The following is a 14,256-nucleotide window of genomic DNA, read 5'->3' as shown; positions in this document are numbered from 1 at the left end:
CTCTGAAACATTTTTGGAACAAAGAATGCCCTTCTCTTCCAGATATACATCAGGGGATGTGCGGTTGTGGGACACCCGCACCTGGGACTACACAGCCCCCATCCTGGAACCAATGCATGGCGCTGCTGAGCCTGGATCCCAGCCACATGTCTCCTTTGTGAGGATAAACAACTCTCTGGCTGTAGCGGCTTATGAGGATGGTAAGTAACCACAAACCTCCTCCCTATTAAGAAAAAAAAGCTTTACAAAAATTAAGCAGCTGTGGCTGGCTCCCCCTTCCCCCTTCCCGTAATCCTCTCTATATACACACTTACACACACACACACACACACACACACACACACACACACACACACACATGTTCACATACATACACATACACTTGCCTTTATGTGGAAAAGTTGGCCAATAACCCTAAATGCATTAGCAGGCATTGGAACATAGCACCCATTAAAACTGGTGTTTAATTCCTACTGGAATTGTTGCATTGAATTTGAGTGCCAGGCAGAAGTCTAGCCAATCCATCTTAAGCAAATAACTTGTTTGCCGTAAAATATTAAATACGCTTTGGCCTCCTTTACCCTAGGGAACCAATCAGTCCAAAGGAAATGGTGTATGGGTGACAGACACAAAATTTGAGATTATGGAAATGGAAGAACATAAATAGGTCCTTTCCTCTGCTTAGCCCTTGCATTGAGGTAATATCTTGTTTTCAGCCTTGCGAGGTTCTGATCTCCATTATGTTCAGAGGTTCTGCACAAGTCTTGCTTTGCTCACCTCACATGGGGCCGTATGCTATTTCACAATGTTGGGATTCAAGTGAGAACACCACTGCTGATTTCCAGGCAGTGCAGAGTACAATACCTTTAGCTGGCTCAGGGGATAAAACCGAAGTCAGACAACTAATGGGGGGTGTTGGACACAATGTTAGTTTAAAATAAAAATAAAAACCAGAGCTGAAATGATGAAAATATTTCCATCTCAAGGTTTTATCAGCATGAACTTTGTTCTTGTGGTTTGATGGGGGTACAAAAACATTGATGATCTGATGGGGGTTTTTTAAGCCTTATATAAGTAGCCCAGCTAAACTGCTTCTGCTGCTATCATTATTATTAATATTTCATAAATGCTTGCATAGACACTGTAGCTTGCAATGGCAGCTTGGGCTTATTGCTATTTTCCAAATGATTTTTTTCCACATAATTTTATGCAAATGTTGTAGTATTCAAAGTTTACTTTTGTGGTTCTAAAACAGTTCATGATGGCTCTTGTGTCTAGTGGTATCCATAGTAACGCATGACTGATTTATTTAAACTCTTCCCCCTGGTGATACACAAGTCAGTGAAGCCCTCATTTTCTATCAGTGGTTGAAATTGGCTTCATCAGTGTTTATTGCTCTTGCCACTGAAAGCATGGATACATTGCAAAATTATGAGGAAAATGTTTCCAAAGCTTATGAAAAACTTTCCAGATTTCTCTTTTTTTCAAAAGCAAGTGAATGTTCTCACTCTGATTCTCCTCTCTCTTTCTCCTTCTCTCTCTCCTCTCTCTCTCTCTCTCTCTCCTCTCTCTCTCTCTCTCTCTCTCTCTCTCTCTCTCTCTCTCTCTCTCTCTCTCTCTCTCTCTCTCTCTCTCTCTCTCTCTCTCTCTCTCTCTCTCTCTCTCTCTCTCTCTCTCTCACTCTCTCTCTCTCTCTCTCTTTCTCTCTCTCTCTGTCTCTCTTTGTCGGTCTCTCTGCCTCTCTGTCTCTCCTTGCTCTTCACCTCTGAACCAGACTTGGAAATTTATTGAGCTAAACATCAGCTGTTCCTAACTCCTCCCCAGCATTCCATGTAGTCACTCAACCTAGATCATATCAACAAATTGACAGAATATATTAGCAGAGTAGCTACTCCTGGACAAAGATAATTTGAAGCTAGCACTTCAATCAGATGTAGTTTGATCTTGCCTTTCTCTAAGATAGCTGAAAGAAAATCCTGAAAAGAGATAAAATGTTGATAGAGAGATCACGTAATAGGGGCTGCTCTTGAGAGTTTGTCTCTATGCCCCACAGGAAAGAAGAGTATCATAATAAAGTGGACTAGTGAACCTCAGCTGGATGGTTGTGCCAAAGAGAACTTTGCCATCATTGAGACCCAGTTGAATATCTACATGTACTAACCACAGAGGAATCAAATTCAAAAGAGAAAGGGAGATGGAAATTGTACTGGGGAGAAAATAAGTCCCCCCCACCTCCTTTCCACTCTTGTTGCCCAGGAGGAACACTGTACACACACCTGGGGCGTTGAGATTTGGCAAGTTGATCCACAGTTGTGATTTTTGAATTCCAACCCACTGGCCTCATCTTTCTTCTGCTTGTTCCGATTGTCAGCACTGGCCATTCTCCAGTTTGATTTTACCACTAATTGTGTTGCACGTTACCGTCCTGAAATGAATCAAATCAAAATGCTTTCCTGGAGCATTAGATAAAGCAGGCGAAGGTTCTGAGTAATGAGCAGATGCTGCTAATGCAGGGGACAGCAGAGACCTTGCCAGGACTCCATCTGCTCCACGCTTGCCTGACTTTGGCCTGAAGCCACCACTTTGGGGAATTGGACTTTACTTGAAACCCCCTCCCTGTTGAAAGAGTTTGTCTTGAAAACTCATTTCTTTGGTGGTGAGATTGAGCACATCTTAGGTGAAAAAAGTTCTCTTTTTATGGAAGTGGAGGAAGGAAGACTACATCCCTCTTCGTATTTGTATATTGATAGGGAAGGCAAAAGTTCTCTTTACCTGATGCCATGGAACAAATCAACATGATTACCACCTTACCAACTTTCCTGGCATTATCTATTCTCTCTCTCATTTTCTAATTCTCTCTGACACCCTCACTGCCTCTTTCTTTCTCTTGTTTCTCTGTGACTTGATTCTTTGTCTCTCATACATCACACACACACACACACACACACACACACACACACACACACACACACACGTGCGGCTGCGTACTCACACACAGTCAATTGTCAATAATAGTCTGAAATGTCAATTATATTTTCTTAACATTTTAACAATGGAAAGTATCTTTGAGTATTTCTTTGCTGTATACCGTATATATTTTCATAGTAGCATAGCTTAAATTTTATGGAGGACAGGACTCCAAAGATTTCTGTTATAATTCTGTAGAAATGTCAAGATTTTAAAGACCCCTATGGTGTTGCTAAAATCAGATAATCATATTAAAACATATCTGACTCATGGAGTGAATATATGTTTTCTGAGTTACTTCTAAAGATAGCTTTTCACTAATGAAGGTTAATCAAATTATATTTAATAGTGGAAATGATTTTCCACAGAAACAGAATTTTAAACTAAAAGAGACTTAACCAAATGATTATTTCTTTGTAATTCTCTCCTTTTATAGATGTGGGTGTAGAGGGCCCACTGAGAAGGGAAATGACATGTCTACAGTTAGAAAGGGACCATTTTTGCTTGACTTAACTAGTCTTATAGTTTTATAAGATACCAAAATCCTTCTAAAGATCAGCAGTAGACATATTGAAAAGGACAACCCTTTTCTCCAGAGAGTAGTGTTACTAGTGTTTTGGGAGAACATTTTAGGTATGAAGGGACCTACTAGTATTGTCTTTTGTCTCTGTAGTTTAGAAGGCCATTGAATTTAAAATGTGTCTGCTGCTTAAGCATAACAGGCTCCAGCTTGGAGGACCAAAAGAGGAATGGAGAGATCGGATCCCTTCGTGGTCAAGAGCTTAGTTTTTTAGATGAGGACTCTGAGGCAGAGGTTGTTTTAAGTGACCTGCCCAACCTAGGGACTGCCCAAGGTTGCACAGCAAGTCCGTCATGGCCATGTGCCATGTCTAGTCTGTTGGAACAGAACCTGCATTGGAGGTGGTGGTGACAGCTGCTGACTTAAACCTCTCCATGTTTCTTAAGGAGAGATTGTCCGCTTTAGAGTCTTTTACTTATGCTCACATTTTATTTTGTCTGCATGTGAATCTTTTGGCTAGCAGAATGCTCTAAGTTTTTTCCCCCTAAAATTTACTGCTAAATTTGTAAAGTCATCATATAGAAACAGAAGGATATCAATTATTTGAAATGAATTGGTGATGATCTGTTGCTTTATTATTTTAGCAAAACTGTTGTTTGGTTATATTTGAAAGTAGGTATTCTGTCATATTGAGGAAGGAATAGCATGAATTGCTTTTCTGGAGATAATTGTCAGAATCTTTATATTTAGCTGTGCATAGCTCAGCATGTATTTTTTTCTGTTTTGAGATATAAATGGAATTTTAAGTGAGCAAATACGATTTCATTTTCTCAACAGTGACTCAGTTTTTGGTAATGTAACTCTTCTGGATTTTGTCCATGATTGATGACTTAAGTTATCTGAGAAGAGTTGGGTAGTCATACAGGTAGCTTGTGTTGGTTCCTGGCTAATGAAGACTCCTTAGTCTATTGAAAAGGTTGTCAGCAGAACTACCCAGGGAGCCTGGAACATATGTCCTGCTGGTCTATCCTTCTACATCCAGGTAGGCATCATCTCGGATTCCATGCAGAGTCTCTGAAGCCTGGACAGTGCAGCACTCAATGGCATTAGCCACAGGGCTGGCTTGAAGGTTCTTTTTCCTCAGTCCTCTTATTTTGGAGCTCTGTGAAGTGTTCTTCTGTAGATTACAAAGGCCTGAATTCTGACTGAGATGAAGCATTATTCTAATTAACTTATAGACAAGAATTTTCCTTAAATTTCTCTGCCCTTGAGGAGCTTACTACTAAGGGGAGACTACTAAGGGAAACCAATAATTATGTAAAATACTATCCACCAGGATTGAGGTGGGCCTTCAACAAAGGTCTCTGGAAGGAGGCAGCATTTGAACTGAGATTTAAGGAGAGCTTAGATTCTGGGGGTTCCAAGAAGTGGAAGTGAGGAAGGAAATCATTCCAGGTTGAGGGCCAGAGAGTCTGTGCTGAGGGAGAAACAGCCAGGAGCCGGAATGTCCTCTCTGGGCAGCAGCAAGGGAGAGAAGGTTGACTGTGAGCAGGAATGACAGCCTGGAGCCAGATTGTCTAGGGCTTTAAAGGACAAACCAGAGGAACAGTTTGTCCTAAAGGCAAAGGGGGGAGAGCCCCTGGAGCCTCCTGAGAGGGGGAGTGATACGGGCAGCCTGGACTTGGGGAACCTCAGTTGGACAGTGAGTGGAGAATAGATTGGAGAGGGAAGACAAGGTGGAGGTGGATAGAAGAAGGCCAGTTAGGAGGGTATACAGAAGTCCTTGCAATAGGAATTAAACGTCTGGATTATTCACTGTATTTAATTTATTCTTTCTTCTTGGGAGGCAACATTATAATGAAAAAAACTCTGGATTTGAAGAGAGAGAACTTGAGTTTGGATCCTAATTCATAGAGGCCAGGACCTCAGAGTTAGAGCAGAAGGGGAGCTCTGAAATCATCTAGGCCAACTCTCTCATTTTACAGAACAAGAAACTGAGGTCCAGGGAGAGACTTATTCAATATGAGAAAGTTAATAAATGTCAAACCCTGGCCCTGGGACACCAGAGCTAGTGTTCTGTACATTGTACCAGGCTGCTTCCACTTGGACCCAGCGACCTTGTATGAGCCATTGCTCTTTTGGGCTTCATTTTCATTATCTGCAAAATGAATATTCTCTGAAGTCCTTCCTAACGTATACATTTGTCTCTTCTGACTGTGGCTCAGTGTCGTCTGTAATAACAAATTTCCACATAAGTTTTCCAAAGTTATATGATCCAAATTGTCTCCATCTCTCCCTTCCTTCACTCTTCCAGGAGCTGGCAAGCAATTTGATCCGAGTTATGCATGTATCATCATGCAAAACATTTCTGTATTGATCTTTTTTGTAAGAGAATAATCATATAAAACCAAAACCCCAAATAAATTAAGGTGAAAAATCACAAGCTTTGATCTGCATTTTGTTTCATCTTTATTGCTATAATTCAGATCCAGCCCCCCCCCTTTTTTTTTTGCTACTAGCCTGGCAGAATCTTAATTTGTCTACCTCCAGCTTTTCTGTCCTTCACAAGTTTCCAGTTTCTACCTTGTTTACTGTGTCACCCCCTCAGAATCCATCTCATATCCACTTCAGACTAGAGAGAGACCTAGAACATTTGAAATATAGCCTGAGACTGAAGGAATCAAAGACTCCACCGAGCTGTTTCCAGCCCTTGCCCCTCAGTAGAAGCCCTCATATGCTGCTCCTTATCCCAAACAAGCTCTTCTCCAGAGTGATATTCACTGAAGACACTGAGGTGAATATATGGAAGAAGCCAAGAATCTTCGAATACCAAACTTAAGAGTTGGGATATTTGGTTTTCGGTCAGGCTAAAGACATTCTCTAGCTGTGTGACCATGGGCAGTGTCTTGGTCTCTCTGAGCCCTGGTTTTCTCATCTAATAAAACATGGCAGTTACCTTCTGGCATTGCTGTCAACGTGAAATGAGATAATTTGTGGACAGTGCTATGAAGATGTGAGTAGCTTTTATTGTTACGGCAAGAGGGCCAGAGAATGACTCGGATCACATTTTAATTTCTGATAAAATTTTCCCTTTTCACTGGTGGGCCTGGGCTGATTTACTGCTTTTGCCAATTCTTTGTAAAGAGCCAGTTAATTTTAGTTGCTCTGGTCGCTAATTACTGACTTTAGACACTTAATCAGGGTAACTCGGATCACACTCAGTTGCTTGTATGGCTAGTTCTGTGGCTAGGAATTCCTGTCTAGAATCAGTTACTAATCAAGTAAACTCCCTAACCCACAGTTGGAAAAAACTACAACTGGAGAAGCCGCCAAGGCAGAACAGCCTAAATTGATAACTTGTTTTAAATGGTATTTGTGGTTCATCGAAAAGATCAAAGGGGAGGGGTAGTGCCAATTGTATTTTTAAAACCAGTTCAGCAGTTATTTACCTTTCAAGCAATTAACATAATTACCATTATGCTAAGAAGTAATTTTGGAAAGTTCTGCCCTGAACTCTTATGACTCCATCGGGACAGTTTTAGTGGGGACTTATCTTTTTGATGGAAGCCTAATTGCAATTTTGGCTTTGTGCACAAAAACAGAGGCAGCTAATTGTTTAGGCAAATAGCAGATTAATTTAAATATGCATCCCTAATAAAACAAAAATGGTATCCATTATGGTCCTTGTTCCCATGACGAAGAATATAAATATTCCATGGAAGTGCCATTAGGCAGAGGTCTTAAGGATTGTCTACATTATTTCACAGTGGTAGCACTTTCCAGATATCAAGTAATCTTTACAAAAGCTAACATAAATCAGTTTAAACTCATTTATATCCCATTTCCACTATGTGCAGTTTCATTACCACACTCTGGCTCACCTCCTTTGGGAGATGGGAGGAGCATGTTGCAAGCTGGCATGGGTGCCCATCCACAGCTGCTTAACAGGGCTTTATGTCTCTTCAAAAACACTAGCCATCGTTACTCATTTCATCCTTAATGAGCATTCATAGCCTTCATTGGACTAAACACTCCTTTGGTGCTGTCAGAGGGCTCTGTCAGGATGGAGGGTCACAAGTCCACTGGGTGCTGTCTCAGGTGCTATCTTTGGTCCTTGCCATAAGTCCTCTCCTCCTTACTTTCATGTTTTTGCCCCCTTTTCCCCAAACTCGTTTTGTTTTTGCTCATCTAAAAAGACTCAGCTTTGATTTTATGCATCATTTTTTTCTCTCTTTCACTAAAAACTCTAAACATTAACAAATTAGATAGTTATAATCTCTTTGTTCTCAGGATTATCTCAGAGAATTAAACTCCCTTTACCTGGGCTAAGGAGATGTTGTCAGGAAAAAGCCTGTGTCTCTTGCTTTGACTTTCCGGAGTAATACCTCATGGCCTTCATTTGTATCTAAGCAGCATGCCAAAGAGTCCAGCCAAAGGGCCTTTGCCTGTTTGCTGGACTTCAGTGGAGGATTTAGGGAGGACATGGACCAGGGTTACCCAGGATGGTAAGGTGAAAGCTGCCCCTTTGGAAATAGTGTCCACATACCATGTAATTCAGTGGAAACATCAAAAATATGAGACAAATTGCGGTCTCTGAGTTTTGCTTGCTATGTATTTTTTTTTTTAGTTTTTAAAACATTATTTTATTTGGTCATTTTCATACATTGTTCATTGGAAACAGATCATTTTCTTTTCCTCCCCCCCCCCAATCCCCCGCCACCCCTTCCCTAGCCGACACGCGATTCGTCTGGGTATTACATGTGTCCTTGCTCTGAACCCATTTCCTTGTTGTTGGTATTTGCATTAGGGCGCTCATTTAGCGTCTCTCCTCGATCATGTCCCCTCAACCTCTGTAGTCAAGCAGTTGCTTTTCCTCGGTGTTTTTACTCCCTCAGTTTGTCCTCTGCTTGAGGATAGTTTTTTTTTTTTGTTTTTTTTCTCGTAGATTGCTGCAGGTTGTTCAGGGACATTGTAAAGCCATTACTGGAGAAGTCCATCACCTTCGATTGTACCACAATGTATCAGTCTCTGTGTACAATGTTCTCCTGGTTCTGCTCCTCTCACTCTGCATCACTTCCTGGAGGTTGTTCCAGTCTCCATGGAATTCCTCCACTTTATTATTCCTTTGAGCACAATAGTATTCCATCCCCAACATATACCACAATGTGTTCAGCCATTCCCCAATTGATGGGCATCCCCTCATTTTCCAATTTTTGGCCACCACAAAGAGCACAGGTATGAATATTCTTGCACAAGTCTTTTTCCTTATTATCTCTTTGGGGTACAAACCCAGCAGTGCTATGGCTAGATCAAAGGGCAGACAGTCTTTTATCGCCCTTTGGACATAGTTCCAAATTGCCCTCCAGAATGGTTGGATCAATTCACAACTCCACCAGCAATGCATTAATGTCCCTACTTTGCCACATCCCCTCCATCCCCTTTCCTTTGCTGTCATGTTGAACAATCTGCTAGGTGTGAGGTGATACCTCAAAGTTGTTTTTTTTTTTAACATTATTTTATTTGGTCGTTTCATACATTATTCACTGGAAACAAAGATCGTTTTCTTTTCCTCCCCTCCCCTTCCCCCCCCCCCCGCCTTTCCCTCTCCCATAGCCGACGCACGATTCCACTGGTTATCACATGTGTTCTTGATTCAAACCCATTTCCCTGTTGTTGGAATTTGCATTATAGTGTTCATTTAGAGTCTCTCCTCAGTCTTATCTCCTCCAACCCTGTAGTCAAGCAGTTGCTTTTCATCGGTGTTTTTACTCCCACAGTTTATCCTCTGCTTGTGGGTAGTATTTTTTTTTTAGATCCCTGTAGATTGTTCAGGGAAATTGCATTGATACTAATGGAGAAGTCCATCACCTTCGATTGTACCACAATGTATCAGTCTCTGTGTATAATGTTCTCCTGGTTCTGCTCCTTTCGCTCTGCATCACTTCCTGGAGGTTGTTCCAGTCTCCATGGAATTCCTCCACTTTATTATTCCTTTTAGCACAATAGTATTCCATCTCAAAGTTGTTTTGATTTGCATCTCTCTGATTATAAGAGATCTAGAACACTTTTTCATGTGCTTATTAATAGTCTTGATTTCTTTAACTGAAAATTGCCTATTCATGTCCCTTGCCCATTTTTCAATTGGAGAATGGCTTGATTTTTTGTACAACTGGTTTAGCTCTTTATAGATTTGAGTAATTAGACCTTTGTCAGAGGTTTTTGTTATGAAGATTGTTTCCCAATTTGTTGCTTCCCTTCTAATTTTGGTTACCTTGGTTTTGTTTGTACAAAACCCTTTTAATTTGATGTAGTCAAAATTATTTGTTTTGCATTTTGTGACTCTTTCTAAGTCTTGCTTGGTTTTAAAATCTTTCCCTTCCCAAAGGGCTGACATGTATACTATTCTGTGTTCACCTAGTTTACTTATAGTTTCCTTCTTTATATTCAAGTCATTCACCCATTCTGAGTTTATCTTGGTGTAGGGTGTGAGGTGCTGATCCAAACCTAATCTCTCCCACACTGTCTTCCAATTTTCCCAGCAATTTTTATCAAATACTGGATTTTTGTCCCAAAAGCTGGGATCTTTGGGTTTGTCAAAGACTGTCTTACTGAGGTCATTTACCCCAAGTCTATTCCACTGATCCTCCTTTCTGTCTCTTAGCCAGTACCAAATTGTTTTGATGACCGCTGCTTTGTAATATAGTTTAAGGTCTGGGACTGCAAGGCCACCTTCCTTTGTATTTTTTTTATTATTTCCCTGGATATCCTTGATCCTTTATTCTTCCAAATGAACTTTGTTATGGTTTTCTCTAATTCAGTAAAATAGTTTTTTGGTAGTTCAATGGGTATGGCACTAAATAGATAGATAAGTTTGGGTAGGATGGTCATTTTTATTATGTTAGCTCATCCTACCCATGAGCAATCAATGTTTTTCCAATTGTTTAGATCTAGTTTTAATTGTGTGGAGAGTGTTTTGTAGTTGTGTTCATATAGTTCCTGTGTTTGTCTCAGCAGATAGATTCCTAAGTATTTTATATTGTCTTGGGTGACTTTAAATGGAATTTCTCTTTCTAATTCTTGCTGCTGAACTGAGTTGGAGATATATAGAAATGCTGATGACTTATGTGGGTTTATTTTGTATCCTGCAACTTTGCTAAAGCTGTTGATTATTTCGATTAGCTTTTTGGTCGATTCCCTAGGATTCTTTAAGTAAATCATCATATCATCCGCAACGAGTGACAGCTTGGTCTCCTCATTGCCAATTTTAATACCTTCAATTTCTTTTTCTTCTCTAATTGCTGCTGCTAGTGTTTCTAGTACAATATTAAATAATAAAGGTGATAATGGGCATCCTTGTTTGATTCCTGATCTTATTGGGAAGACTTTGAGTTTTTCCCCATTGCAGATGATGTATATTGATGGTTTTAGGTATATACTGTTTATTATTTTTAGGAAAGGCCCTTCTATTCCTATACTTTCTAGTGTTTTCAATAGGAATGGGTGTTGTATTTTGTCAAAGGCTTTTTCTGCATCTATTGAGATAATCATGTGATTTTTGTCGGTTTGCTTGTTTATATGGTCAATTATGGATGGTTTTCCTAATATTGAACCATCCTTGCATTCCTGGTATGAATCCTACCTGATCGTAGTAGATAACCCTTGTGATGACTTGCTGGAGTCTTTTTGCTAGTATCCTATTTAAGATTTTTGCATCTATATTCATTAGGGAGATTGGCCTATAGTTTTCTTTCTCTGTTTTTAACCTGCCTGGCTTTGGGATCAGTACCATGTTTGTGTCATAAAAAGAATTTGGTAGAACCCCTTCTTGGCTTATTCTGTCAAATAGTTTGTATAGTATTGGGGTTAGCTGTTCTTTGAATATTTGATAGAATTCATTTGTGAATCCGTCTGGACCTGGGGATTTTTTCTTAGGGAGTTCTTTGATGGCTTGTTCAATTCTTTTTCTGATATGGGGTTGTTTAGGTAATTTATTTCTTCATCTTTTAGTCTAGGCAATTTATATTTTTGTAAGTATTCATCCATATCACTTAGATTGCCATGTTTTTTGCCATATAATTGGGCATAGTAGTTTTTAATGATTGCCTTGATTTCCTCTTCATTAGAGGTGAGGTCTCCCTTTTCATTTTGGATACTGTCAATTTGGTTTTTTTCTTTACTTTTTTTAATTAGACTGACTAGTACTTTGTCAATTTTATTTGTTTTTTCAAAGTACCAGCTTCTAGTCTTATTTATTAAATCAATAGTTCTTTGACTTTCAATTTTATTAATTTCTCCTTTGATTTTTAGGATCTCTAATTTAGTCTTCATCTGAGGGTTTTTAATTTGTTCACTTTCTAGTTTTTTTTAATTTGCATGCCCAATTCATTGACCTCTGCCCTTCTTAATTTGTTTATATATGAACTCAAGGATATAAATTTCCCCCTGAGTACTGCTTTGACTGCATCCCATAGGTTTTGAAAGGATGTCTCACCATTGTCATTTTCTTCAATGAAGTTATTAATTGTTTCTACGATTTGTTCTTTATCTAGCTGGTTTTGGAGAATCATATTGTTTAATTTCCAATTAATTTTTGATTTATCTATCCATGTACCCTTACTAATTATTATTTTTATTGCATTGTGGTCTGAGAAGGTTGCATTTATTATTTCTGCCCTTTTGCACTTGTTTTCAATGATTTTGTGCCCTAGTACATGGTCAATTTTTTTGAATGTACCATGTACTGCTGAAAAGAAGTGTATTCCTTTTTGTCCCTATTTATTTTTCTCCAAATGTCTACTAACTCTAATTTTTCTAATATTTCATTTCCTTCTCTCACCTCTTTCTTATTTATTTTTTTATTTGATTTATCTAATTCGGATAAGGAAAGGTTCAGATCTCCCACTAGTATAGTTTTTCTATCTATTTCATCCTTGAGCTCCTCTACTTTCTCCTTTAAAAATTTGGATGTTCTTCCATTTGGTGCATACATATTGAGTACAGATATTTCCTCGTTGTCTATACTGCCTTTTATCAGGATGTAATTACCTTCCCTATCGCTTGCTATGTATTATACCTAACCCACAAACCAGTTTGTGACAGGTTTTTTACTATATTTATTGCAAGCAGTGGCCTAATGCTATAGAGAAGGTACATCTGGATTATAAGGAAAGGGCTTTTATGAGCTTTTGAGCTGACTTATATGTCAGGTTATATTCATCTGGTTTTGGGAGTGATGGACGGTAGGTATCCATTTGTGTTATTTATTTTCCATTTGCTCCTGGGGAAGAAAAAAATAATAAAGGGGTTATTGTAGCTACAGGATTAGAGCAGCCTGCCATGCCATCAAGAAACTTCTCGACTGGGGGCAGCTGGGTAGCTCAGTGGATTGAGAGCCAGGCCTAGAGATGGGAGGTCCTAGGTTCAAATCTGGCCTCAGCCACTTCCTAGCTATGTGACCCTGGGCAAGTCACTTGACCCCCATTGCCTAGCCCTTACCACTCTTCTACCTTGGAGCCAATACACAGTATTGACTCCAAGATGGAAGGTAAGGGTTTTAAAAAAAGAGAAAAGAAAAGAAACTTCCCGACTGTTGGAGAACAAGCATGGGATTTTATTCAGAAATTGTTTGATCCTTATTCAGAGAGCTCAGGTGGACAAGTACCAAATTTGACATGACCCTATTTTCGGATGGGAAGAGAGGCACCAGGGTTCCCAGCACAGAGAAGATTACACATCAACACAGACTTAGAAAACTGGTTAAGTTTCAGGTTGGAAAGCCTACTTAATTTGAGACTAGATTGATTTCTTTTATGTATACACTTTTAATTATTTTATCATTTTATCATTATCAGTTTATTTTCCTAAAATTGGTACATTCTCTTTCCCCTTAGGAATAATTCCTAGAAAACATACTTCTGTGCTCTGAAGAATCTGAAAATGAATTTCTGAAAATTCTCAAGTTTTCACTGAGAAAATTGAGACCATTCATTGAAACTGCCCTTTTCTCCCCTTCTCCTCATCTCACATCACTCAGGTGCCTTTTCCTGCTAACCCCTCCTCTTATCTCACATGGACATGTAACTCTTTTTCCTGGCCAAGGCAAAATTGCATGAATGAGCGACACTTCCATCCCACCTTCATTAGTATTTTTCCCCCTCTTCACCCCTGCTCTTACTGATCTTCCATCTCCTTGCCTACTGGTTCCTTCCCTGCTGCCCACAAACATGTCCATGTTCTCTGTCCTCAAAAAAACATTTATTTTTCCAACAGTTCCACTTGCCATGGTCCTATGACTCCCATCTCTTCTGCGGCTAAACTTCAGAAAGCTGCCTGTGATTGATGGATCCACATTTTGTCCTCACCCTCTTCTAAACCCTCTGCAGTCTGGCTTCTGACTTCCTCATTCAACTTACTCTCTCCAGTTACCAAAGATCTCTTCAATGCCCTCACCTGACCTTTATTTCAGTCTCCTCCTCTCTTCTCCCTGTTGCCTTTTACACTTTCAGTTACCCTCCTCTTCTTCCTTGACAGTCTTTTTCCTTTAGCCCCTCGTTGGTGAAGACATGGTATGTGTGCAGAGCTGGCATTCAGGGAGCTGCTCCATTCCCCATATTCCCAGCACTAGGGGACATTTTTCACATGCTCCACCTTTCTGTCCAGCTGCCCAAAGCAAGCACTTCCTCCCTCAACTTTCTCGATAATGGGGGGTTCACAGACAGTTTGAATTTGCCCTCTGAGCACCTGGGCCCCAACGAGGCTCTAGGTCTCGT

At 39.8% G+C, this 14,256-nt stretch overlaps 1 protein-coding gene across 1 annotated transcript in view; it reads left to right on the top strand.

The window, feature by feature from the left end:
- Positions 1 to 14,256, top strand: part of FBXW8 (F-box and WD repeat domain containing 8) — a 112,984-nt gene that overhangs the window by 49,699 nt on the left and 49,029 nt on the right. Inside the window, exon 5 of the mRNA XM_001374789.3 lies at positions 43 to 200. Coding sequence (XP_001374826.1) covers positions 43 to 200 — 158 coding nt within the window. The remainder of the gene's footprint in view (positions 1 to 42; positions 201 to 14,256) is intronic.

The sequence above is a fragment of the Monodelphis domestica genome, chromosome 3 (genome assembly GCF_027887165.1).
Source record: "Monodelphis domestica isolate mMonDom1 chromosome 3, mMonDom1.pri, whole genome shotgun sequence".
Lineage (NCBI taxonomy): Eukaryota > Metazoa > Chordata > Mammalia > Didelphimorphia > Didelphidae > Monodelphis > Monodelphis domestica.
The sequence above is the reverse complement of the archived record's forward strand: the minus strand, read 5'-3'. Positions and strand labels throughout refer to the sequence as shown.